General features: G+C 33.3%; 1 protein-coding gene across 1 annotated transcript in view; it reads right to left on the bottom strand.

Annotated features, from left to right (window-relative positions):
* Positions 1-17,744, bottom strand: part of LOC145312680 (uncharacterized) — a 32,550-nt gene extending 14,806 nt beyond the window's left edge. The window contains exons 1-7 of the mRNA XM_080151939.1: positions 17,664-17,744; positions 17,240-17,391; positions 16,514-16,586; positions 15,843-16,088; positions 15,448-15,504; positions 14,146-14,219; positions 13,835-13,892 (exon numbers count right to left, since the gene is read on the bottom strand). Coding sequence (XP_080008065.1) covers positions 13,835-13,892; positions 14,146-14,219; positions 15,448-15,504; positions 15,843-16,088; positions 16,514-16,586; positions 17,240-17,391; positions 17,664-17,736 — 733 coding nt within the window. The 5' untranslated portion in view covers positions 17,737-17,744. The remainder of the gene's footprint in view (positions 1-13,834; positions 13,893-14,145; positions 14,220-15,447; positions 15,505-15,842; positions 16,089-16,513; positions 16,587-17,239; positions 17,392-17,663) is intronic.
* Positions 17,745-25,746: the final 8,002 nt, after the last annotated feature.

Raw genomic sequence — 25,746 nt, 5'->3', positions numbered from 1 at the left:
TGTATAGAGCTGCTATAGCTATTAAAAATTTATACAGATCAAACAAAGAAAAGGTTTATTTTTTGTCTAAAAAATTGCAAATTGCATTGTACTTTTTTATAGAGGTGAGTTTAATCTATTTTATCATGAGTTTTCTATTAACAAGGATGACAACATCCATAAAAGCGAAGCCCTGAAACGGTATGACAGACGAACATTAACTTTTGTAGAGTTAAGTTTTGACAAAATTATACGTAAATTTGTTGCAAAACTTCGTAAATACAGAATATTGTTTAAGGACATACTGACATTTTTAGGACTTGATTATCAAGATGCTTTGCTTATAATATTGTATCTTATTGATGTAGGAATCAGTACTCCAAAAATCAGATCAATCGGACGATTATATCACATAAAATTGTTGTTAAAAAAGTTTAAAAATACTAACATGTTTAAAATGAACGTACGGGTAACGATTATAGAGTTGCTTTGCTTTCTAAATCGTACCTAACTACTAGAGGAATCACCATACACAGTTTAAAATCTACAGGACAATTCTAACATGCCTAAATTAACGAAAAAAGCTATCTGTTACGGACGGACGGACCGACCCCAATTATAGAAAGGCTTCGCTTTTCATAATCTATAATACAAAGTAGCTTGATGTCTGTCCGTCTGTCCGTCTGACCGTCTGTCCGTCTGTCTGTCCGTCCGTCCCTTAAGATCACGGTAACCACTGAACCGATCGAATTCTACTCTTCAGGGAATATACCTACTGGTCCTGTGGTGGTTTTAGGCTATTTTCTTGGGGGGTGGAACACCCCCAACCCCCCGAAAAATAAAAAAAACCCACCCCCAAAAAAATTTTTTTTACATTTTTTGTAAAATCTGAGTAACTGCTGATCAAATTAGGCTCTACCCTTCTGGGAATATACCCACTGGTCCTCGGGTGGTTTTAAGCTATTTTCTTGGGGGGTGGGACACCCCAACCCCCCCCAAAAATAAAAAAATCCTCACTTCCAAAATTTCTAATTTTTTAAAATTTTTGTAAACAAAAACCAGTAATTGGGGTGGGGGAACCCCACTGCAATTTTTGTGTATGCGAACAACCTAGGTTTAATTTTTACGAATTGAAATTTTTGTGTATACGGCAAACAACCTGGGTTTAATTTGTACAAATTAAAATTTTTGTGCATAAAACGCACAAGCTGGGTTTAATTTTACCACAGAGTAATTAAACAAAGTATATTTTTTTTGAATATTTCTATTTAGGAGGGTTGACTTCCCATTACTTCATAGGGCTAAGCCCCTAGAGGCTAGGGGCGAAGCCGCTAGTAGTTAAATAAAACACATACACCAATGCATAATTTTGAATATTAATTGCTGCCAAAGTCTAATGTGTGAAATATAGCCTGTGGTAGTTTAAGTTGTTTGCAAAAAAATTTATTATATGTCAGCTAAATTAATGGTATAAATGGAACAAATTATTTAAATAATATTTTTGTGATTTTCAAAGTTTTACTTGCTTACAATTAGGTGATAAAGATTAATAATCTATTTATGGCCACCTAAATAAGTGAACTTTGACCTAAAGTCAAAGAAATTTAAAATTGAGGACATATTTGTACAAATTGCATTTGAAGTTGTATAATTCATTTAATATACAAATAGAAGTTTTACTTCAAACACTTAAAAATAATTCAATTGGCTTTGCACTATGCCTTGACCGAAATCGATGATTCCGTCATTAATTCTTAGGGATCTAAAGGGTTAAGACAATGGTCGATAAATTGAAGTTCATCTCCTATATGATGATAAACAAAACCTTCTTAAGATTGTAATTAGTGGCCGAAACGTTTGGACGCTCAACATTATAAACTAACCAGCCAATCAAAATTTTAAAAAAGTCCTAAAAGTTGTCAAGCAAATGAAAAAAAAAACGTTACTATAAATCTTTGGGGACTAGAGTAATAAACAACCCTATTTCCCCTCCCCCCCTGATAACCTCTGCTTATTATGTACTATTTTCAATTCATAATACTTTACAAAATAGCTTTTTTATAATAGTATTTTTAAAAATATGCATTTTGCAACGAAACAAATAAAAGTCTAAATATAGTATAAAAAGCTAATTATAAAGCTGGACTTTAGCCAAGACTAATAGAATCTAAATTTAGCCAAAATGCTTGTAGTTTTTGCATAGTTCTGGAAATAAATGTATTTTAAATTAGATTTTAAACCCAGACAACTACCTTCCCAAAGAAGATACTCGGTTCATATTTCCGATACAACTAGCGGATTTTAAAAAACAAATACAAACTCGAGAAAAGGTCACTTCCCAGAAGGATCCTATGACAAACGCAGGAGTCCCAAACGTCGGAGTGGACAAACGCAGGAGTCCAAACGTCGGAGTGGACAAACGCAGGAGTGGACACTTAACCTAACCTAACCTATTTTAGACCATCTTATAGGTTTTCTTAAATGCCTAACCCCTGCGGGGAGGCTTATTTGTACATTCATATCTTAACCTAACCTAATCTGCATAGAAATACTTAATTAAATTAATATTTTAACACTCGTGCGTTTGTCCACTCCGACGTTTGGGACTCCTGCATTTGTCCTGGAACCCCCAGAAGGGAGAGTTACACAAAGCTTATGTCACATCTATCTTTTACTTTAATGGATGCTGTGAGTATTGGTGCAAAAAATATGACGTAACAAAAAAATTAGCCAATGAGAGGCCGTTATTGACCAATGGTAAAATTTATAGTGGCCTCTCATTGGCTAATTTTTTTTGTTACGTCATATTTTTTGCACCAATACTCACAGCATCACTTTAATGCTTTGGGCTCCACAAATATATTTTATTCTTTATTTGATATTGCGGTTCAAAGTAAGTTTTAAAATAATTAATTTGTTGTTTGTTTCAATTTCAAATATATCTGTAATGTATTGAGATGTAGACAGACTTACATAAGTTAATGATAGAGTAGATTCAATATTTAATTCAAAATACAAACAGTTTTTTAAGTATTTATTTATATTGGATTAAATGCAGTTTTTGGGTAAATAAGATTAAATATGTATACTTTATTTAGAAATGGTTAAATATATTAATAAGTCAAACTACTGATTATTTAAGCTGGAAAGTTCTGAAGTAGCGGGATGTCTGTTTGTATGTCAGGACACCAAAGCAGTAGGATGGCTGTCTGTTTAATTAATACAAATGTATTAATTAACTATGCACTTTGAAGTAGCAGGATGACTGTCTGTCTAATTAGTACAAATGTATTAATTAGCTGTATAACTCTGAAGTAGCAGGATGACTGTCTGTCTAATTAATACAAAGGTATTAATTAGCTGTATAACTCTGAAGTAGCAGGATGACTGTCTGTCTAATTAATACAAAGGTATTAATTAGCTGTATAACTCTGAAGTAGCAGGATGACTGTCTGTCTAATTAATACAAGGTATTAATTAGCTGTATAACTCTGAAGTAGCAGGATGACTGTCTGTCTAATTAATACAAAGGTATTAATTAGCTGTATAACTCTGAAGTAGCAGGATGACTGTCTGTCTAATTAATACAAAGGTATTAATTAGCTGTATAACTCTGAAGAGGTGGAATATTTGTCTGTGTTGAACTAGTTGAAGTAGTAGGATGTCTGTAAATAGCTGAATTGGTCTAATAAGACTCGACCCCAAACCAGATAGTATTCTGTGTAAGGACTCTCAATTGCAACTGACTAACTAAATAAATGTTCTCTTAAATGTTCTCTTAAATGTTCTCTTAACTTTTACAGAGCAATAAAGAGTAAATGATGTTTCTACTTTTAAGCCAAAACTTAAAACTGAATTATACTACATTTTCCCCCTCCTGACGCCGTCAAGGCTTCACTAATCTGAATCTACATCAGCAGCCATTACCGCATTATCTACAGCAGCAGCTACAGAACCCTCTTCAGCAGGCACTGAAGCCTGAACCTCCAACTCAGCACCAATATCTGGAACGTCTCCCTGAACCACCATCACCTCACTGGCAGCCACCGCCCCACTGGTACTCCCAGCCTGTTGCAGCTGCCAAGGTACAGCAGGTAGATCTTTACTTATTTTGCGCCTGATCTCGCTGAATATATTTGTCAAATGTCTCTGAACTTCTGCCTCTTTCTGTGACATGTCTAAATTAGCCCCCTTCACACTGGCCCCATGACTTGTCAAAGCATTTTCCACCTGTTGAACTACTGCTTCCACCTTTAAAATACATGTCACCTCTACTCTCAAATTTTTATTTTTAGAACCCAAATTATCTAACCCAACAGCAGGACGCTTGGCCACACCTCTTCTTGACCCTCCTTCGCCCTCCTCCAGACCACTTTGACTGCTCGGCCACCTGTCCCATGCATCAAGATTCACTTCCAAACCGTCGTTGCCAATATCATCATTATTCTTCAGAAACTTCAGAAACTCATCATTAAATTCATACCTGGGCCGCCCATCCTTATGCTGTCTTCTACTGGGACCAGCCCTATCATCCATTCTGTACACCACCTGCCGCCCATCCTTATGCTGTCTTCTACTGGGACCAGCCCTATCATCCTTTCTGTACACCACCCGCCGCCTGTTGGTCCTACCATCCTCCAACCTCTCTAAAGACCTCTCGTGCTCCTCTTGCAACTGACCAGGAACCAGCCGATGTCTCTCTCTATCATCCATCTTTCCTGATTATTACAATTTCAATATTTTTTTATATTTAAGACGACATTTAAAACAGATTACATTATACGAATCATCATATCAATTTTATGTCAGGGATGCCAAGGTACAAATCGAAAGATACCAAGAAAATTTCACACTCCAGCCGCGCCAATCACCACCATGACAAAATGCTGCCAGCTATCAGTCAACCATAATAAATGTACAAACCAATCCTTTCCACTTGATGATATATAGAAGTCAGCTGCAACAATAAAACACTATTCTCCTCCACTTTATGCATCCAGGACAAATTTCAGCTTGGCTGATGTAACCCACAAAAACACATCAGGAATATTTATTATTTTATTCAGGAATAAAATAATACAAATCCATCAAAAAATCTGAAAATGCCAATTTTTCCTCCTACTCCAATCCTAATGAAAAATGTGGAGAAATCGCCAACCAATTTTGGCCACCATGACTTCAGACGCCATATTTAAAATTAAAAATAATAAACAAGGTGATATTTGCAATTTCTACAGCCCAAAAATTACTGAAATGACACCTATCTTCTTGTGATCTGTTGTGAACCAGCCCAAAAACCGAACAATCACAATCAGAATCTCACAGTTCTGCCATTCCACTCTGTCATTAATACAGGTACATCTTCAGCATCACATAAAAATGTAAAAGACAATTTCCCAAAACCAGACAAAGTAAAAATGTTTACCTGATTTTGATGGTTTACCACTATAACTCGATATTATGATTTAACTGCTCACAATCTCAGTTCCAACTATCAACTGGACTTAACTTTTATTGTAGATCAACTTTCCAACTTACTAGCTTAATAAGCACATATTTGTTATTAAAATAATTAAACAATAATTTAATGAATCTCCATTATATAAACATATATATAAAACTTTCATATTTATTAATCTGCACATGTACCACAGGACCTCCTACTTGAGATTTAACCTCCTCTTTGTATCCCATTTAGCTACTGACCCACTCATTTTAATCATCACCACTTTTTCAGGCAAAGATAGCGAATGGAAACAACTAATCCAATGGAAAATTGACCTCATCAACACTCGTTCCAGCTTTAGAAACAGGTACTACAGACTCAACCGCCATCATATATTTAAAGGGAGATATTTCATACACAGTCCCTTTAAAACAGAATTCAACATTGACTTGAATGATACATAATATTTTTTTATGTTCAATCCCTTGAAGGAGGGGGTGATTCCCAAAAGGCGCTAATTCATACAAAGCATCCGAAAACTTTTTGACCACAATAAAAGGCCCACCGTAGAAAGACTGTAACTTCTTGGACACGTCACTCTTAATGCTTCCTTCTGTACTCTGTGTTTGTTTTGAACCTCCAAATATAGTTTGGAATTTGTTAAAATTCTCTTAATTATATCCTCCATATGTTTCAGAAATTCCAAATACGACCAAAAAACGAATAACCTGTCCTCGAGCTCTTGGAGCAGTTAATCACCAATGTTGCCACAGGTAATTTTTTTTTTCTCCCAAGTATTTCATGATTTTCGTCTACTCTTAAAGCTGCGTACAAACTTTGGTTCTGTCTTTCCACGAGATTCAAATTCGGATTCTTGAAAGGAACTAAAACGGTGTCCACCCCCAATCCTTTCATTACCCCCTTTTTGTAACTCTGTCAGATCTCAAAGCCCGAAATAAATTATAGGTAGGTACAAAATTCTCCAAAATAAACCATAGGTAGGTACAAAATTCTCCAAAATAAACCATAGGTAGGTACAAAATTCTCCAAAATAAACCATAGGTAGGTACAAAATTCTCCAAAATAGCCTTCACTGCTGTCTCAGTCTTAGCATCAACTAGCTGACACGTAAATATATACCTGGAAAATAAGCTAAGCAGATTATGATTAAAACAAACTTAACCGTTTGTAATAATTAGTGAATCCCAAAAATTTCTGTAACTCCTTTCCTGTCTTAGGCTTGCCCCAATCCTTAATCCGTTCCAAATATGAAGGATTCATCTTCAATCTGGCGGCACTAATAATATGCTCCAGATAGTGGCATTCTCTAGTCAGTAAATCACACTTATCCAGATTCCATTCCAGGTTGCCCTGTCTGAGAACCGGAAACAACGCCTGCAAATGTTCTACATGCTCCTCTGGACTAACCGAAAACACAATCAAATCATCCAGGTAACTGATACAGAAACCATACATCCCTAGTAAAATGGATAACACCTTGTCCATCAAAGCACAAAACAAGGATGGCGCGTTGCAAATTTTAATAATCTTCGGTTTCAATTCTGGATTTTCCTTAATCATCTGATTTTCCTCTAACTTCAATTGTTGAATAATAAACTGTACTCGCTCATGCATTTTCTGTCCTGACAACTTTTCTGGTTTCTTTAACTCATTTATTGTTTTCTTACAGGTGGAATCCAGATTGTCCATGACAAAACAGTGCCCCATCTTCACATTTTTAAGCAAGGTAATAGGTTTTATCGACGCATTAACTACGTTAACCCCTCCTTTATCCCTGACAGAGTAGGTTTAGAAAGAATCTCAGAATATCTATGACCAGACAAAATGGGAATTTTCTACATTTCAGCCACTACCTGTTTTTGTAAACAAGAATTAATAGGAAATGATTCCCCATGAAATTCAAATTTATCCACTTCCAAACAAATATTAATTTTATTTTTCTTCAGGAAATCAGAACTGAGATTCACCAACTTGCCTGTTACCTCAGGTACATAAAATATTTCTGTAAACACAGCTTGGTTCCCACAAATCTAACTTTTAACTCAACATATCCAATAATATTAACTTTCTTTTAATCTACCGAATAGGCTGATAACTTAGCAGGACAGAAACCAATTTCATGTTTATCAAAAATTTCTCTAGATATTAAAGAATTAAAATTATTTCCTGTATCAACAATTCCTAATTCCTCCACTGTAATATCAGCTCCTGGTACAAAAACTCTAAATCCGCGCAAATAGGCATTTTTCTTTCTTTATCTTCAAGACTTCACGATCCCTTTAAAGCCCTAGTAACTTCTGCCACCGTTCCGTCGGATTAAAATTTCAATGTCGTGTTATAAATAATTAATGTATATATTTAATTAATTAACTTCAAATTTCAGATACAAAGCCATCAATCTACAACACAGCAGCCAGCCCTCCGCCATCCACCAGCCGCCATCATACTGATCAACATATTATGTCATGCACAGCCTGCAGAACACCAGCCCCTCGTGACTAGACACCAAACTCCTTGCAACACAAGTAAGTACCCCTCAAAGGTTTAATATTCATTAAAACTTTATTTAGATACCTACCAAATTTTATACACAATTGTACTAAATGTATTATAATATATTGTTCCCATTAACAGTTAATAGCACCTCCACACATTGACTAAAAAAAACAAAAACAGAAACTTCTTCACAACATTGAAAGCCATTATCCGAATACAAAACAGCAAAAATTTTCAAATTTTACATAGCTTAAAATATAACCTAGATATAATATATGTGAACAAAGAAACAATATATAAAATAAGGTTTATACATCGAATCAATTATCACACTACTACATAGGATATTATTGATAATTGAACCTAGCCATTTCAGCAATCATAGCCTCGTATTGTTTTTCATCTCTGCTTTTTTCAGAATCCACAGCCGGCCCCCTCTGATTGACTGATTTCTTCAGAAACTGCTCAGGTATCACCCGATTATTAGGCACTCCAGGCCCCTCTCCCTTTTCATTATTGACCGGAAAGAACTTAGCCTTGGTCTTACCTATGCGAGAATCAGGGGCAGGCGGCTTACCATCCCTCTTCTGCCAACAATCAGCCACTATATGTCCTTCTTTCCCGCAATACCAACAAATCATATTCTTAGCCTTCGAATTCAAAGCCCCAATCACATTCTCAACTTGATCCCAAGGGATATCATCCTTCCCCTCAATCCAAGCATTATTATCGCCAGTCCCAGTTCTGTCAGCCAAGTCGGATACATGCACCTCACTAATCACAGGCCTAGATTTCACCTCCCTAGATTCTTCCAATTTCAACCCTTCCATAGCCTGGGAATAACATGACATCACATTTTCAGGTGAAATGTGTCCAGAATAAGCCCAGCTGATGTAATGTTGACCTCTACGAATCAAATAAGTCAAGAATGAGCTATAATCCTCCAGGTAATGCATAGATTCAACAAAGTTGGCCATATCTCTAGCTAAATCTGTAAACAACAAATTCTTCGCCACATTGTTATAAAAATCACGCCAAGATTGTTTAGAAATATGACCAGGATGCATAAGTCTAAACAACCGTAATTTCTCATTAAAGAACACATCCACATTCTGACCACTCTTTTGTTTCAGGGCGTAGAAGAATTCAGTAGCTGACTCTGTATCTGCAAACGGTATCACCAACCTCCTTATCAACAGGTAATAACCTAAAGCACTTAGGGAGGCATTAGCCTCCGGAGTAATAAGCCTCCCCATTTTCTTTCCCTTGCACTCAAACATCCTATTGTACAACACATCCTTAAAAAGCATGGGATCCTCCAATTTTGCGAACCGAGCAACCCTCCACAAGGACAAAAAATAATCCTCAAAATCAATGTTTCCATCCCAAAATGGAGCGTCCCGCACAAAATCACTGTCCCACTTGACACCCCTTACCAGACAAAACTCCTTAAACTGTCCCTCTACAGTCTGCTGACTGACACTGCCACCAGCCACCTTTTTGTAAGCCTTAAGCACTTCAGCCCTTTCCTCGATTAAAGGAAATATATCCAATAACTGATTCTCATACTCGGTCAAACAACTCTCACGTACATTCATCCAATTACCATTACCAGCTGGACCCAAAAAATCTATCTGCGAAAACTTCAAATGTCCAGGAGCACTCTTTACCCTCTTAGCCTCGAAACTAGTAGAATCCAATTTAGCCTCCACACTTAATCGATTAATAAAAGATGCATTAAATGAATCATCCCCCATCGATTTAGCTGTAGCCACACTAGCCCCCAAACTTGTCTCATACAAGAATCCACCAATGTCGCCATCTGGTGGCAATTGAGCCACCTTTTTCTTGATAGTAGCCAAATCAACATCATAACCTAATTTCTTATGCTCATCTGAACTTTTGAACTCTTTCACCTTATTCTCCAGCCGTTTATTTGCCGCCGTTAGCTTATCCACCTGACTCTTGACAGTCGTATGCTCCTTTAACATTGCCCTAACATATTTCTTTATACTTTCAGGCACAACATCATTCTCCACGTCGCCCAACGCCGACTCCACATTTGCATTAGCACCTGCACCTCCACCAACATCATCAACAGCATCGTCATCCTCCTCCCAATTGTCGGGAGTTCCATCATCATCCTGACTTTCAGCCTCCCGAGGCCGCTTAGGCCGCCGTCCACGCTTGCCTTCACCTTTACCCCGCTCTCCTTTTTCATCAGCCATATCCGAGCACTAGAACTAGATTCGCCGTGAAATTTAGATCAGAAAAGATAAAGAGTGAAATTCCACAGAAACCTAAAATATAAATCAAGTTATAAATATAAAAGATATAACAAAACTGTGAAAAATCCGAGATAAACAATCTCAAAAAGTGATCGAATTCAAATTAAACACCACTTCCCCCACCTTTAACTCTGCAGCAGGTCTAAATAACACGTAGCACAATAAGACTGCGCCAAATGAGATGTAGACAGACTTACATAAGTTAATGATAGAGTAGATTCAATATTTAATTCAAAATACAAACAGTTTTTTAAGTATTTATTTATATTGGATTAAATGCAGTTTTTGGGTAAATAAGATTAAATATGTATACTTTATTTAGAAATGGTTAAATATATTAATAAGTCAAACTACTGATTATTTAAGCTGGAAAGTTCTGAAGTAGCGGGATGTCTGTTTGTATGTCAGGACACCAAAGCAGTAGGATGGCTGTCTGTTTAATTAATACAAATGTATTAATTAACTATGCACTTTGAAGTAGCAGGATGACTGTCTGTCTAATTAGTACAAATGTATTAATTAGCTGTATAACTCTGAAGTAGCAGGATGACTGTCTGTCTAATTAATACAAAGGTATTAATTAGCTGTATAACTCTGAAGTAGCAGGATGACTGTCTGTCTAATTAATACAAAGGTATTAATTAGCTGTATAACTCTGAAGTAGCAGGATGACTGTCTGTCTAATTAATACAAGGTATTAATTAGCTGTATAACTCTGAAGTAGCAGGATGACTGTCTGTCTAATTAATACAAAGGTATTAATTAGCTGTATAACTCTGAAGTAGCAGGATGACTGTCTGTCTAATTAATACAAAGGTATTAATTAGCTGTATAACTCTGAAGAGGTGGAATATTTGTCTGTGTTGAACTAGTTGAAGTAGTAGGATGTCTGTAAATAGCTGAATTGGTCTAATAAGACTCGACCCCAAACCAGATAGTATTCTGTGTAAGGACTCTCAATTGCAACTGACTAACTAAATAAATGTTCTCTTAAATGTTCTCTTAAATGTTCTCTTAAATGTTCTCTTAAATGTTCTCTTAACTTTTACAGAGCAATAAAGAGTAAATGATGTTTCTACTTTTAAGCCAAAACTTAAAACTGAATTATACTACAGTATATATATCACACAGCATTACAGGCCATTTTCCGTAGATAAGAAAATTAAAGTTTATAGGATTAATTCCTGTTTTGTTGGTTGCCATGGGCCTAAGGTCCTGGTCAACAAAATTTATATTCAAAATGAATTTAAATCTTTATAAAGAGTTTTCTTTCAGCATATGAAGAATAGAAACAAGAACGATTTTATCAAATTTCGCTGAGAATAACATTTTATCAAATAACTAATTAATCGAATATGAAATATATGTATATTACAATTTTAAGATTCAACAATAATGAATATGATTTAATTTATTATTGTAAGTTAGCAAGTATATCAAAGTCATAGAACAGCTGTGATTCTGAAAAATTGGAGAAAAAAAATTAGACAAATTTCTTAAACTATACAGTCGGTGATTTTTTTATATTAAAAATTCCCGGATATACATAATTAGATCAATTTCCTAGATAAATATTAAACAGGGCCATTTTTAAAATTTTTATCTAGCAAATTTATAAATTCATCCTAAACTTTAATTATTCACCCTTAAATTGTTCATTGATATATCTATAATGGCTTTCATAAGAGACGCATTTAAGGAGACCTAAAGGGTCCTTCTTAGAACTGCCGAGCCAAAAAGAAATCTGGAGAATTTAGGATCGAGATGTTTACGGCTTTGCATTTTCTTTTTTTCTTTTTTTGCTCTCTAATGACAACTTGATAAGGACCTTTTTTTATGATACCACACGACCTTATATATCTTTGATAAAGACAAGTTGAGGCTTGCCAAAGTAAATCAGTAAAAAATGCCGGCGACTTGTCTTGTGACTCATGCAGAAAATCAATATCAAAATATTCCAAACTTTGCTATTTTCAAGCTTGTTTGTTGTCCACATGAGTTAATAAACCGCCGCCGAAAATAAAGCAAGAAGCAAAAATAGGTACCCCAAAACCACGGTAAAATCAGCGGCAAGTTTGGCACTCGCACCCGGTACTTTGTGATGCATACAAATTATTTTTCCAATTAAGGTTTTCTAAGAAAATATTAATTTGTCACTCATATCCACAAATATTGGAGACTTGGTGTATAGGAGCACAGCTCTTTTTCTAAAATTTACCATGGCTATTATGTTTATATGCATGCTTTAAGACCCAGGTAGGGAAGGTTTATTACACTAGTCCGCAAAGTTTTATAATAACGTTTCCGATTTGTTGGCTGAACAACTGTTGGGACTTTTATTGAATTTGTATTGCTTGGTTCGTAAGGTTGAGTGTCCAAACCTTTTAACCACTAATTGTAATCTACAGAGGGGGTAAATTTGTGTATTAGAATTGAGGATGTACATTGGTTTATCAGCCATTGGTGTATTCCTTTAGAGCTAGCCATTCGTCCTTTTATATCATTCCAGAGAAAACCAATTTTTACTATCCCAAGCCGTAAAATATAAATAGTGGCCTTATCCTCAAAAAACTCATTTATAAACAATCTCCAGTCACAGCCGAATAATCGGCTGAGAATGTAAAGACTTGTAGCAGCTGTAAACTGAAAGCGATAAGAGGGTAAAAATATAAAAAAAACAGGTTTATTTGTGATTTTGGGTCCAATGAAACTATGGGTTGTGATTAAATAAAAGGCTTCTCTGGGATTTGTGTGTTAAAAAGATTTTGATTCAAGTTTCATGTTGCTTTATTTAGCGATGGTTTTGCCATCTTTTACAACAAAAGGATTCCGCTTGCGTTGTTGTGTAATTTTCTTGTTTTTTTTCTGCGCACAATGCGTGTGGTATTGGAAATTTCATACATTTAAAAATCCTATATTGGAAACGGAACTTTTATAAAAATTGTGGAACAATTGAAAAAGAAATATACGGCTTATTGAAGCAATTTATATTCTTTTTTTTGCACTATAAATATATATTTTTTCCTTATTCAGAATCTTTAAATGCATATAATCTATTAATACATTAAAATTGGAGATTTTGAACCGAATCATGGTCATTCTAACAATTTCATGGATTGAAAATTAAAATTTTCAGCAATTAAATTGATTGAGCATATTTCCAACTGTGTGCGTCTGCATGGCAAAATTATATGCAAAATAATCTAATCTACAAAGCTATTTTATGAGACTGATAACTGAAATTTCCTGTGATGATTCCCATGGACAATGAGCACCTACTTATTTAGCCTTATCGTGGCCTCTCAATGGTTAATTTTGTTTTGACGTCATAATCTGAGTCACCACTTTTACTAGCTTCTTAATTTTTAATTTTTTTGATATTCTAATATCTATTGTCATACTTGCATATTCACCAGGCCTTTCAGGATATAAAATCCTTCTTTTTACTTTCTATTCAGTCTCTATGAAAAATTCAAAATGCAAAGACATACAATATATTTAAAATACTAATTTATAATTGGAACTGACGTGTATTGAAATAGTAAAACGATTGTATTCGATGAAAAATTAGAAAAATATAGGTTTACCCATATTTTATACCAACCTTGATATTTGTTCTTACTTCTTGATTTCTTGACCTCACTGTTCTTGTTATAACTGCTGTAAAATAGAGATAAATTTTACATAGAAAATATCGTAAACTATAAAATGATGCCGAGATACTAAAAATACATATACTATACACAGACAAATTTTCTTAGATCCTTGTTTTAGAGTTCCTTAGGGCAAAACAAAGAACAATAAAACATCAATTTTTTTTATTAGTAGAAACGGTAAAAAATATGTATTTACCTTTTTAACAAAAGGTATAAAAAAACTATCTTTAATAATCTTTTTTTTATAATCTCTATCCCTTGTTAAATTAAGGTCCATTTTCCTATCTGGTTCTCTGGAGTAGGCTCTGCTGGAAGATTCTTTACCTTTACCTGAATTTAATTCAAGTGGATATCAAGTTTATGTAGTAGCTTAAAAAACAATGATATACTATCGTATTTTTAAAGTTTATACCTCGAAGCTAATTAACTTTCAAAGTTGTTCTATCAAGTGTTTCCCTTAAATGTCTAGGAGAGCACCTTTTTCGTGTTTTATTTTTATTTTAGGCCAGGTAGGTTTCTGTACTGGTAAGTCCTGCAGGGCTAGGACAACGGGTGGGTTAGGGCCCTATGCAGGAGTTAGTATTAGGGAAAAAATCAACCACAACTATCTATATTTTCAATTAATTGAAAACATGAGAGGTCGGGTGGGGGGGGGGGGAGGCGTTTCTGTGCTTGCAAAACACTTTTGGGGATAGCACCACTGCATTACTTTGACTGACGATGAAAGGTTTTAACTGTATTTAGTGTAATGTCATTCTTAAACTAGTGAATAGCAATGCCTGTCATGCATGCTTAAGGTAGGTATTTTTTTCTTTTTTAGTTAAACCTGCCCAATAATGCTAAAACAAATTACCAGATTTTCTATACAACAAGGGACACACTGTAATTTTTGTTACATTTACGTCATACACGTCAAAATTATTATAAACATTATTACTTGGATGAACGAACTGGCAAGTAAATGAGATTCATGTTAGCAAGCTAAATTGACAACAAATTTTTACTAACAATATATCCACGAATATCCTATCATTTTTTAATAGGCACTATAAGCTGCTTCAGAATCAACACACTTTGAGTCAGTAAAATAGAAATACAAAAATATGCATGAAATCTTAAATCTTATGCACAATGTTTAAAATTCTGTATTTCCAACAGATCCTATCATATTAGTCATACTTAAATACATATAGAAATGACAAAAATACATATATTTAAAGAAAAGTATCTCTCATTTCGTTATCATAGTGATTGCTTAACTTATTTTTTTCACAATGAATGAAATTTATGTATTTTTTTTCACATCTGCAAGCAAAATATATGTAGATATTTTAAATGGATTTTAAAATTAAGTTTGTAATTCATATGCTGTATAATTTCAGAAAAGAATTTTAAAAATGTTAAGAAAATGGATATAGAATTTACGTGACAGTTGGGGAATAGTTATTTAGCCAGCTACAAGTTTCACTCTATTAGAGTACATTCTAAGCTGGTGTAAGATCCAAGTGATAATAAATCCATTGTTGTGAAACATTAACTTGAATAATTGATATCCTTCCTGTCTTTGTTTTGTATCTCCGAGTCATGGGTGATGTAGAATCTTGGGGACTTGGGGATTCTGCAGAAGAAAAAAAAATATTTCAGCAGCGAATCTTCTCCAAAAGTCCGAAGGACTTGCAGAGATAGAAACTTGGAAGTATGGCTTCGAAACAGATTAATATCCGCTGGATTGGAAATGGTTTTCTGCCATACAGAACAATCATGTACAGTATCGTATAATTTTCCGCGAATATTGAAATAAAAATCATAAAATTAATACCAGTTTTGTTAATCCTGGGCCTTCAGAACCTCAGTGCTAACAAAACTGGTGTTGATCTTATTATTTTATTTTGATACCCGCATAAAGCTGTCTATAATACGATGCGATAAATAACTATTCTTATATCATTTATTTACCTGAATTATCATGGTGGCTATGAGAATTTCTTGACGGAGATTTTCCTGATTTTATTCTATCCTCTCTGTCCCTAGCAGAGCTGTCTCTGTCCCTCCCAGAGCTGTCTTTGTCCCTCCAAGAGCTGTCCCTATCCCTAGCAGAGCTATCTCTCTCTCTGGCGGAGCTATCTCGGTCCCTCCCAGAGCTGTCTCTTCCCCTTCCAGAAGGATTTCTACTCCGTCGTCCAGATTCATGGACATATAAACCTGCGTAATTAGGCTATAAGCAGAATTTTCAAGAAAGTCGAATTCAATAACTCCTAATTTATACATGATTTAACAATCTATATATTATTACTTTGATGTTGCACCAGATTTTCATGTTCACTGATAAAGTGATGCTCGCAGGTAGTTAAATACCTCCCCTCCCTCCAACTGGATATAACAAACTAACCAATGAATGACAACAAATTTTCGCCTGTCAATGAATCCATGTATTTATATAATAATATCCTATATCCATTAGTTTAACTACTAGATGGTCGGATTGCGGAGAAACAAAAAACCGCATAGATTACAACAGAACACAAGTTATAGAAAGTTATTCAACAACATTATATTGAAGTAATTTAATATGTGTGTACTGTGTATGGCTTGTTTGTTTTTCAAGTTTTTAAAAGATGAAATTGTACCTGTCCTTCCAGAGGCCACATCCAAGTTTGAGGCTGTAGGACTTGATCTTTGCGAGTTACATGTCTGTGGTCTCTATATATTCATTCTTTTCACAATTTAAATATTTTTAATAGCGAAGCTTTTCTATAATTAGGGTCGGTCCGTCTGTCCAACTTTTTTCGTTAATTTAGGCATGTTAGAATTTTCCTATCGATTTCAAACTTTGCATGATGATTCCTATAGGAGTTAGGTACGAGTTAGAACGCATATCAACTCTATGATCACTACCAGAATGTCCGTACGTCTATTTTAAACATGTTAATTTTTTTACTTTTTTAACAACAAATTTTCATGTGGTCTAATTATTCGATTGATCTGATTTTTGGTATACTGATTCCTGGGACAGCAAAGTACAATATTATAAGCGAAGCTAATCTATAATCAAGTCCTATAAATGTAAGTTTGTCAATAAACATTATCCTGTTTCAAGCAGTTTTTCAACAAATTTACTTACAATTTTGCTTCGACTCTTATACATTTATATTCTGATTATTCAGTTCTGACACTATACAAGTGTTAATGTAATTTTGTCCTACCTTTTCAGAGCTTCGCTTTTATGGATGTTGTCATCCTTGTTATAAGTTATTTTGCAACCAATTTATTTGTAATTTAACTCTTAAATACTCAAATTTTCTATAAAAAAAATATATTTTTTAAAAATGAAAAATGTTATGTTAGTAATTTACCTTTAATTGATCTTTATCTTGATATGAAACAAGATTGTGATGTGAGGAACTTCTTTGCATTGTGCTTGTTCTTGGTGAATCCAGGAATAGATTATCCCCCAGGTACTGGCAGGTTTTACCACCAACTCCAGGACTTGCTGAGTTACCAACCTCTAAAAATTTAGGATTGAAAAAAGAAAAACAATTATAAATTTTGAAACAGAAACGTTTTTATGCTTAAAATTAAAAACTTAGGCACTCCATTTCTTTTGGAAATAAATTAGCTGTTACACCTCCTATAAAAATATTAACCCCAAAGTTTTTGGGGAGGTAATAAATCCCCCAAACTTTTTTTGGAATTTATGGGAGTACAAATTTCGCATTGTGTTGGCTTGGGTTCAATAGGGTGCACTCCCGTTTAGGTTTAACTCCATTGAATTCGTACCTGAAGTATCATATGTGATAAGTACAAGACTGTTCCTTCTGCTTGTTTTCTTACGAGATTCATGTTCAAACATTTTGTAATGTGTCTGAAAATTGTAACATTATAAGCATTTCTCTAAGTACAGTTCATCATTAAGTTTGGGGAAGATACACCAAAAAAAATTATACACATATCCTTTATCATGTTTTTTACTAATTTTTTTACATCTGTTACTTTTGTACTAAAGTAAAGTACGCTTTAAAATATATATTGGTTCAACTCGAGAAAACCTTCATAAGAACAAAATATTAAACGAGCAAAATAAGAGCCTGAATTAACTCCTTATCTCTTAATGATTAATGTACTGATTTTAGAGGATAAAATTAAAGAGCAGTTAACCTTAAATATCTTTATAATAAAGATTTTACACAAACCTTCTAAAAAATTCAAATTTTTAAAACTAATTAGTAATTAATTAAACTAAAATTGCAGAAATGTGCATTTTAATCTTTGACATATAATAAAAAGTCACATTCACAACATTTACTAATAGAAAATTTCCAACATTTTATTACTGTATAAAAATTCCAGTTAAGACAGTTAAAGAGGTTGGAAATTTTGGGTTTAGTCCCTTTCGTGACATAGCCTCATAAGTGGCTTTTCGTCTTATTTTCACAGTAGTTTTCTCCTATTTCTAGCCGCTGCGGGGGGATCTAACCCTGCGGGGCAATCACCTAACATAGCCAAAATAAATTATCAAAAGCTTATGTAAAAAAACGATGAAACGCCCCTTGAAAGGCGATGTCACGAAAGGGACTATACCCGAAAATTTAATGGTTAAAAACAATGATGACAACATCCATAATCAAAGATTATCATCATTGTTAAACTTGTGTTGACATAAATGTCACCTAATCATCCCAGGAATCACTATTGCTAAATCAAAATGAAAATGATATAATTTTGGTATAAATATTTAGAAATTAAATGGAAGTTACTGCCTATTTAATAATGACTTATTCTTATATTTTATAACTTATCGTTACAAACATTTCTATCTAAAATATATTTATTATATGGAATGTATTAATTTTCAACCTGAATTATAAAACACTAGCGGCTTCGCCCCTAGCCTCTAGGGGCTTTGCCCCAAGAGGTGTTAAAAAAAAATTAAGGTGAAATTCGTAAAAGGACCAGGGAAATCTTCTACAAAAAAAGGACCAAGGAAATCTTCTGCAAAAAAAGGACCAAGGAAATCTCCTGAAAAAAAAATGGGGGGGGGGAATTTTTTTTGTTTTTTGGGGGGGTTGGGGGTGTCCCATCCCCCAAGAAAATAGCCTAAAACCAACTCAGGACCAGTAGGTATATACCCTGAAGAGTAGAATCCAATCGGTTCAGTGGTTACCGAGATCTTAAGCTTCAGTCGGACGGACGGACAGACATCATTCTACTTTGTATTATAGATATACAGTAACTCTAAATCTAGAAAAGGTTCGTATGAAAAAAAATAAAATCTAAATGCAAAGAAATTTAAAAAGAGAAGAAAAATTTGTACTTTCAAACTCCATATAGTGAAATCAAAATGAAAATTTCCAATTAAAATTGGTATTCATATTGAAATTAATACATTTGAACAAGAATTGTAAAATTTTCCTCTCCGTTTTTTGCAAAATTGGTTCCCCTGGGTAAAAGTAATCTGGTGAAAATTGTTTTAATCCTTTTCTAATTGGTTTTTACAATTTTCCTTTCAACGTGTGTATTTAAGTATAGTGGAAAAGGTCAAATATGTATGGCTTGATAGATCCTCATAAATTTTTTTTTTTTTTTTTTTTTGGGGGGGGGATGGCCCGTAAGGCGGTATCTCACATAGAATTAACCATATCATGATCAGTGGTTTTATATCCTGAAATGCGAAGCTCTTTATAGTTCCTAAAATGAATAGGTGATTTTTAATCAGAATAACCCATTACTCTCATATGACTTCATTCGGGATACTTCGACCAAAAATTTATCCCCTTTCTTATAGGCACTATAAAGAGCTACTGTATTATAAACAAGCCTTTAAATCATCAAAAACTAATTCATATCACAATTATAAACGTTGAAGTTTTTAACTAAATTATTTACAGACAATTGTTAAACATTTTAACATTATTTGAAAATAATAAGAAATCTCCTCTACCCATGAAGTGAGGGGAGGACAATGGTATTAAAATTATACTGGTACCCAAAGTTTATAACACGTTCTCTCATTCATTGGCTTAAAAACTTTGAGGATCCTGAGTAAAGCAAACTAGCAGTGTCCAAGCTTCCTGCCAATAGTTATAATCTGCAGAAGGAGTAATTTTGTAAACATCATTGGTGACGTAATTTCGATGTATTGATTATTGAGTCATCCCGAAGATCCCCTGTATTTATATAGGAAAGGACATTGAAATGTAAAAAACACTGGTAACCAAAGTTTTATAAGTATGCACTCTCACATTAGTGTAAGAAAAAATTTTGGGACTTTTTATTAAAACATTTCAACCAGTAATTGGACTTACATAAGAGGTAATATTGTTCATCATAATTATAAATGTACATCAATTTATCGTTCATTGTCTTAACCCTGTAGATAACTAGAATGTAACATCAAAAGGTGATTACCATAGTTAATTTAAACCTTTACATAACAGTTCATTTTCTGTCTTTCTAAGATTTTAATGTTCTGTAAAATTATGAATTTTGTAATTTGCTTAAGTCTACATAAGTTTGCATTGCCGTCTAGATTTATTTGCATCATATGTGCAGCATAGTTAGTGCTTTCAATGTTAACCCCCCTTCCCCCTACAAACATTTTATCTATTTTAAAAAAACAAATTAAATAAAGGAATATTTTAATGGTTTTATTTTCATATGCATAACCCCTGAGAGGCCTTAAGCGCCTGCCATCTAGTATCCAATATAACCTAACCTGACCTAAAGTAATAAACAAAAACTAACTCCCCCCACTCTTACTTTGAATTTAATCAAAAACTAAGGCAGGTGGAATATATATTGCAAACTACATATACAAATCTTGAAGGCGAGTCTTGGCGATTTTAGGCAGTATATAACTCTAATAAGGATTAAAGGCACTTTCTAACCTTTGCAAAATTGGGCCTTACTTCTTTATTCTCCAAGAAAAATAGAATTTTAAACAGCGATGACAACATTCATAATCCAAATAATGACACGAATGGATAATAATTTATTTTTACTAGGTATATTAGCAAGAAATTTCAAAAAATCTTTCTCAATTAGCAGCCAAGTGAATCTTCTTCTATGTTTTGAAATTCCAAATAAAGTTCCTTCTGGCCTTACGTCTCTAACGCTACGGGGAAATGAGATTTTCTCGGGTCCTAAGATAGAATCCTTTTTAAAAGCGAAGCTTTTCTATAATTAGGGTCGGTCCGTCCGTCCGTACGTCCGTCACGGATAGCTTTTTCGTTAATTTAGACATGGTTAGAATTGTCCTATCGATTTCAAATTTTGCATGGTTATTCCTTTAGTAGTTAGGTACGATTTAGAAAGCGTAGCAACTCTATAATCATTACCAAAATGTCTGTACGTCCATTTTAAACATGTTGATTTTTTTACTTTTTTAAATAGCTTTTTTCGTTAATTTAGGCATGTTAAAATTTTCCTATCGATTTCAAATTTTGCATGGTGATTCCTGTAATAGATAGGTACGAGTTAGAAAGCGTAGCAACTCTATAATCATTACCAGAATGTCCGTACGTCCATTTTAAACATGTTGATTTTTTTTACATTTTTAACAACAAATTTGTATGTGACCTAATAATCCGATTGGTCTGATTTTTGGTATACTGATTCCTAGGACAACAAATTACAATATTATATGCGAAGCAACTCTATAATCAAGTCCTAAAAATGTAAGTATGTCCATAATCATTATCCTGTATGAAGTAGTTTTTCAACAAATTTCATTCGCATTCTGATTATTCAGTTCTGACATTATACAAGTGTTAATGTCCGTTTGTCCTACCGTTTCAGAGCTTCGCTTTTATGGATGTTGTCATCCTTGTTAAAAAAGACATCACTTCCCTCAGAGCACCCAATTTAATCTTGGTCCGTCGGTCATACCACAAAATATACATGTATATTGTTATGTAAATCCATGAATTGTGTGTTTTGCTAATTATCAATGCTGTCGGCCTTGTTATGTTTTATTTACATTATTTATTTTCATTTTCCCATAAGAAATTAACTGGTTGGGGTTGATAACTTGGTGGAAATGAAATATAAAGGATATTATTGGTTTAGAGGGTATAAAGTGGTAAATTTAATTTGCATACGTGGATCTTATAAACTGCGCAGATATAGTTCTCCCACATTCAGATCAATTTTTATATTATTAGCAGATTTGTATTAAAGTGAAACTCGTAGCTGGCTATGATAAATATACCCACATTACCCCATCGGATGAGCGATGTTAGCAACCCAAATTGACGACAATTTTCCCCATAATATCCATGTATACTCTATGTTCATTTAATTTGATTGATCCTTCTAGAATTTTGTATAAAAATACCGCTTTTGATATGGTACGTCGTGCTAACTATAGACTGTAATGTCCTTGTTCTTTTAAGTAGCAAAGCTACTCTATAATTCACTTTGTCTGTCCGTCAGTCAGTCAGTCAGACCGTCAGTAGGTTCGTAATGCTATTTGGGAAACGTGATTTTCTCGGCTTCTATTAAAGATAGACAGCTGAAATTATTAGTGAAAATTCCTATGACCTATTCTCATCTATTATATACATTGTTTTTTTCCATCTGTCCTAGATTTTAATGCTTTTGTAATTTTCTCGACTTCTTTTCAAGACAGATTTGCTTTCCCTATTTAATCAAGTTTAATGATTATTGTATGACACTGCTCTATAGTAATTTTTTCCGATTCATTTATAATTTTGAGCTTCGCTACTTATGGATGTTGTCATGCTTGTTTACATGCAAAGTTTAATTCTAGACTATTTTACTCCAATATGGAAACATTTGTAGACATACTTTAAATAGAATTAGAAGTCCGACACATATTTAACAGGTTTAATCCTATGTCTTTCACAGATTTAGCATTTAGAATTTAATACAAAGAAAATTACCAATTTACACATAAACTAAAATCCTCAGTAAATCCTATTATATAGGGTCGTAAGGTTTTTTGTCGAAGTCTAAGATTTCAATAACTACTGAACTGATTGAGTTCTCCTTTTAGGAAAGCTTTACATAGGTCCCCGGATGGTTAAGGGCTTTTTTTATTTTTTATTTAAACACATTGCTGATTGAATGATATTTTTTATCCCTCCTTGTCCCTTTGAAATATGAACCCCAAGATGCCAGGGTCGCAGCCGCTAGTATATGATATAGTAACGAAAAAACTTAGATTAGACAATATATTGACAAAAATTTAACATAATTATGACAATATTTCTCATAATTGGCTAAAAGAAGTTTTGTTGCTATTGAAAATTATTCTCCTTGTTCATAAAACATGAAATATTAAACCAAGAATGATACTAACAGAAGAAGATAAGACCATAGACGATATATTTATTTCCATTTAAACAAAATCAACCCTTTAAAAGTTTGCATACTGCTAGTTAAAACCAAGATTTTATTTAAGTACTCGAATAAGAGACTTAATACATGAAATTTAAGTACCACTATAATTTACAGTTAACTATCCCCTCCCAATCTGACTTTTAAAGAAATTGTTTTATGTCAAAAGTCTAAATATTATATGCGGAAAAAAACTAAATTCGTTTTTCAATCATGTAAAACTATGTAAACAAAAAACTTTCACTCAAGTTTAGTTTAGTGGATGCAAATCTATAATATTTTTCATAAAAATGCATTTTAAGGGATACTACACATTGGTTAAATATTTGTTGTAATTACCTTACTTTATTTAAACGTCTACATACTGATTTCAAATAAATGTAAATACAAGAAGTAGAACATCCATAAAAGCGGTGCTTAATAGTTCAGATATTGAGACTATCAAACACTAACATATACAGAGTAACAGCACTTGATCAAATACAAGATATATACACTACAACAAAACATTATAATCTCTTATAATGTTGTCCTAAATCATCTTTGGAATCATAATTACTTAAATCAAGTTAATAGAACTTTTAAGTCTTTAAATTTTTCAAGTTAAAAAGTTTAGAATTGTGTTACTTTTCAAATATTTTCAGGAACCTTACAGTAAAGTTTAAATCAATGGGAAAAAAGGAGAAAATTTGTCACAAAAAAATATTTTTAAGTGGTTCCCTTTTGCAACTACTAAAAATGTTTAAAATATATTCCCTGTATAAACTTATTGAAATTTTGTCCATAAATGCAGTACAACATTTTGACAATAATAAACTTTACTCAGCTTGTCAATCTTTAAATTCATGTCTAATTTAATAAAAATCAACAGCAGGTGAACAAGAATGATAACATTCATAACAAAAATATCTTGAATGGGTGGATAAATTGATTTAAAAGTAGATGTTCAATTGCCATACAAAAAGAAAAAGTATAAGAGAGAATATTTGATAAATCACGAAACCTTCTGAAGCTTTAAAAACAGAACAAGTAAAATGTTTACTGAATGCTAATTGGTCAGCCATCTTAAATTGCAACTAAGAAAATATAATTTGCGTTACAGACTGGCTGGTAAACAGACTGACTGACGGACGAACATACAAACTGAATGTATATAAAGTATTGTCGTTATAAAGGCTTCTAACCCCATTAACATCTGCCGGATTAGAACCGGGTCTCAGCTATACTAATTAATCATATATAACATCGTATTACAGAAATTTTCCACGAATAGTAAAATAAAAATCATAAAATTAATACCAGTTTTGCTAGCCCGGACCTTTAGTTTTTGTGGCTAACAAAAGTGGTTTAATCTTTTAGTTTTTCATTTTATTATTCGCGAAATTATACGATGCAATAAATTTTTATTACTATACTTGATCTTTTCCTTCCTGATATTTAACTTTTATTTCCTAAGACAAAGCCTTTCAACTCATATTTGTTCAACAAATTTATCTAATTATTTTCGACTAGCGGCTACGCCCCTTGAGGCCTGTAGGGGCACTTGAGGTAAGGGAGAAGGTGTAAGTCGACCTTTCATTTTAAATTTTATTTTTAAAATATAAATAATCAATTTTGGATAGACTATTTTTTTCATTAGGGATTCTTCAGGGGGGGGGGGGAGGTGAGCGGTAAGCGAGATCCATTTGTACAGACAGACAAAAAGACATTTAGTTACTTTGAAGGCTAATTCAGTTTTGTCTTCTTAGTTTGCCTAACTTATTTGATAACTTAGCTATTATATAACAAACTAATAGAGTCGCCCCTAGCGTATATGGGCTCTGTATTCCAAGAATTAAAGAATAGCAAAAAAATATATTATTAAAGCCTAAAACCCTCATAAGTTCTATGTTAAGCTTCCCTAAAATGGAGAATTTAATTAATTCAATAGTTTTTAAAATCGTAAGCTTCAGACAAAAAAACCTTACTGCTTTATATCATAGGATATACATATGTAATTAAAAAGTCTAAATCGACCTATGTTATGCTTACCTTAAATGAAAGACTGAATTAGTTTTCAAATAAGTTTGAAATATTAAGCTTCACTTAAATAAAAATACCACTTTTATATAATAGGATTGCCCTTGTTAAAAATTTAATTCTGTGAAATATTGGGAAATCATTTGATTTGTCAAATTAGATAGAAAACTGTCAGACTAGAAAAACTTTTATACACAAATTATTGGGAAAATTTTAAAGTTATGATATCAGTTAAGTTTAGAGAAAGTCAGAAAAAAAGAAAACCTAGATGCAAAGTTTGAATTAATGGATCGATTTTGAAATTAATACAAACTGTCAGAACCATAAGAAACTAACGGACGCATTAAATGACCCAGACGACAGAAAAGATTTCAAAATGGGAATTTATATAATGGGGACAATGGGCTGTATATTACACTATAGTCCCCAAAGTTTTATAATAACATTTTCTTATTAGTTAGATTAACAACTCTGCGTGAATTTT

The sequence above is a fragment of the Acartia tonsa genome, chromosome 2 (genome assembly GCF_053477335.1).
Source record: "Acartia tonsa isolate MP-2025a chromosome 2, ASM5347733v1, whole genome shotgun sequence".
Taxonomy (NCBI): Eukaryota; Metazoa; Arthropoda; class Copepoda; order Calanoida; family Acartiidae; genus Acartia; species Acartia tonsa.
Note: the sequence above shows the minus strand (reverse complement) of the source record. Positions and strands in the feature narration are given on the sequence as shown.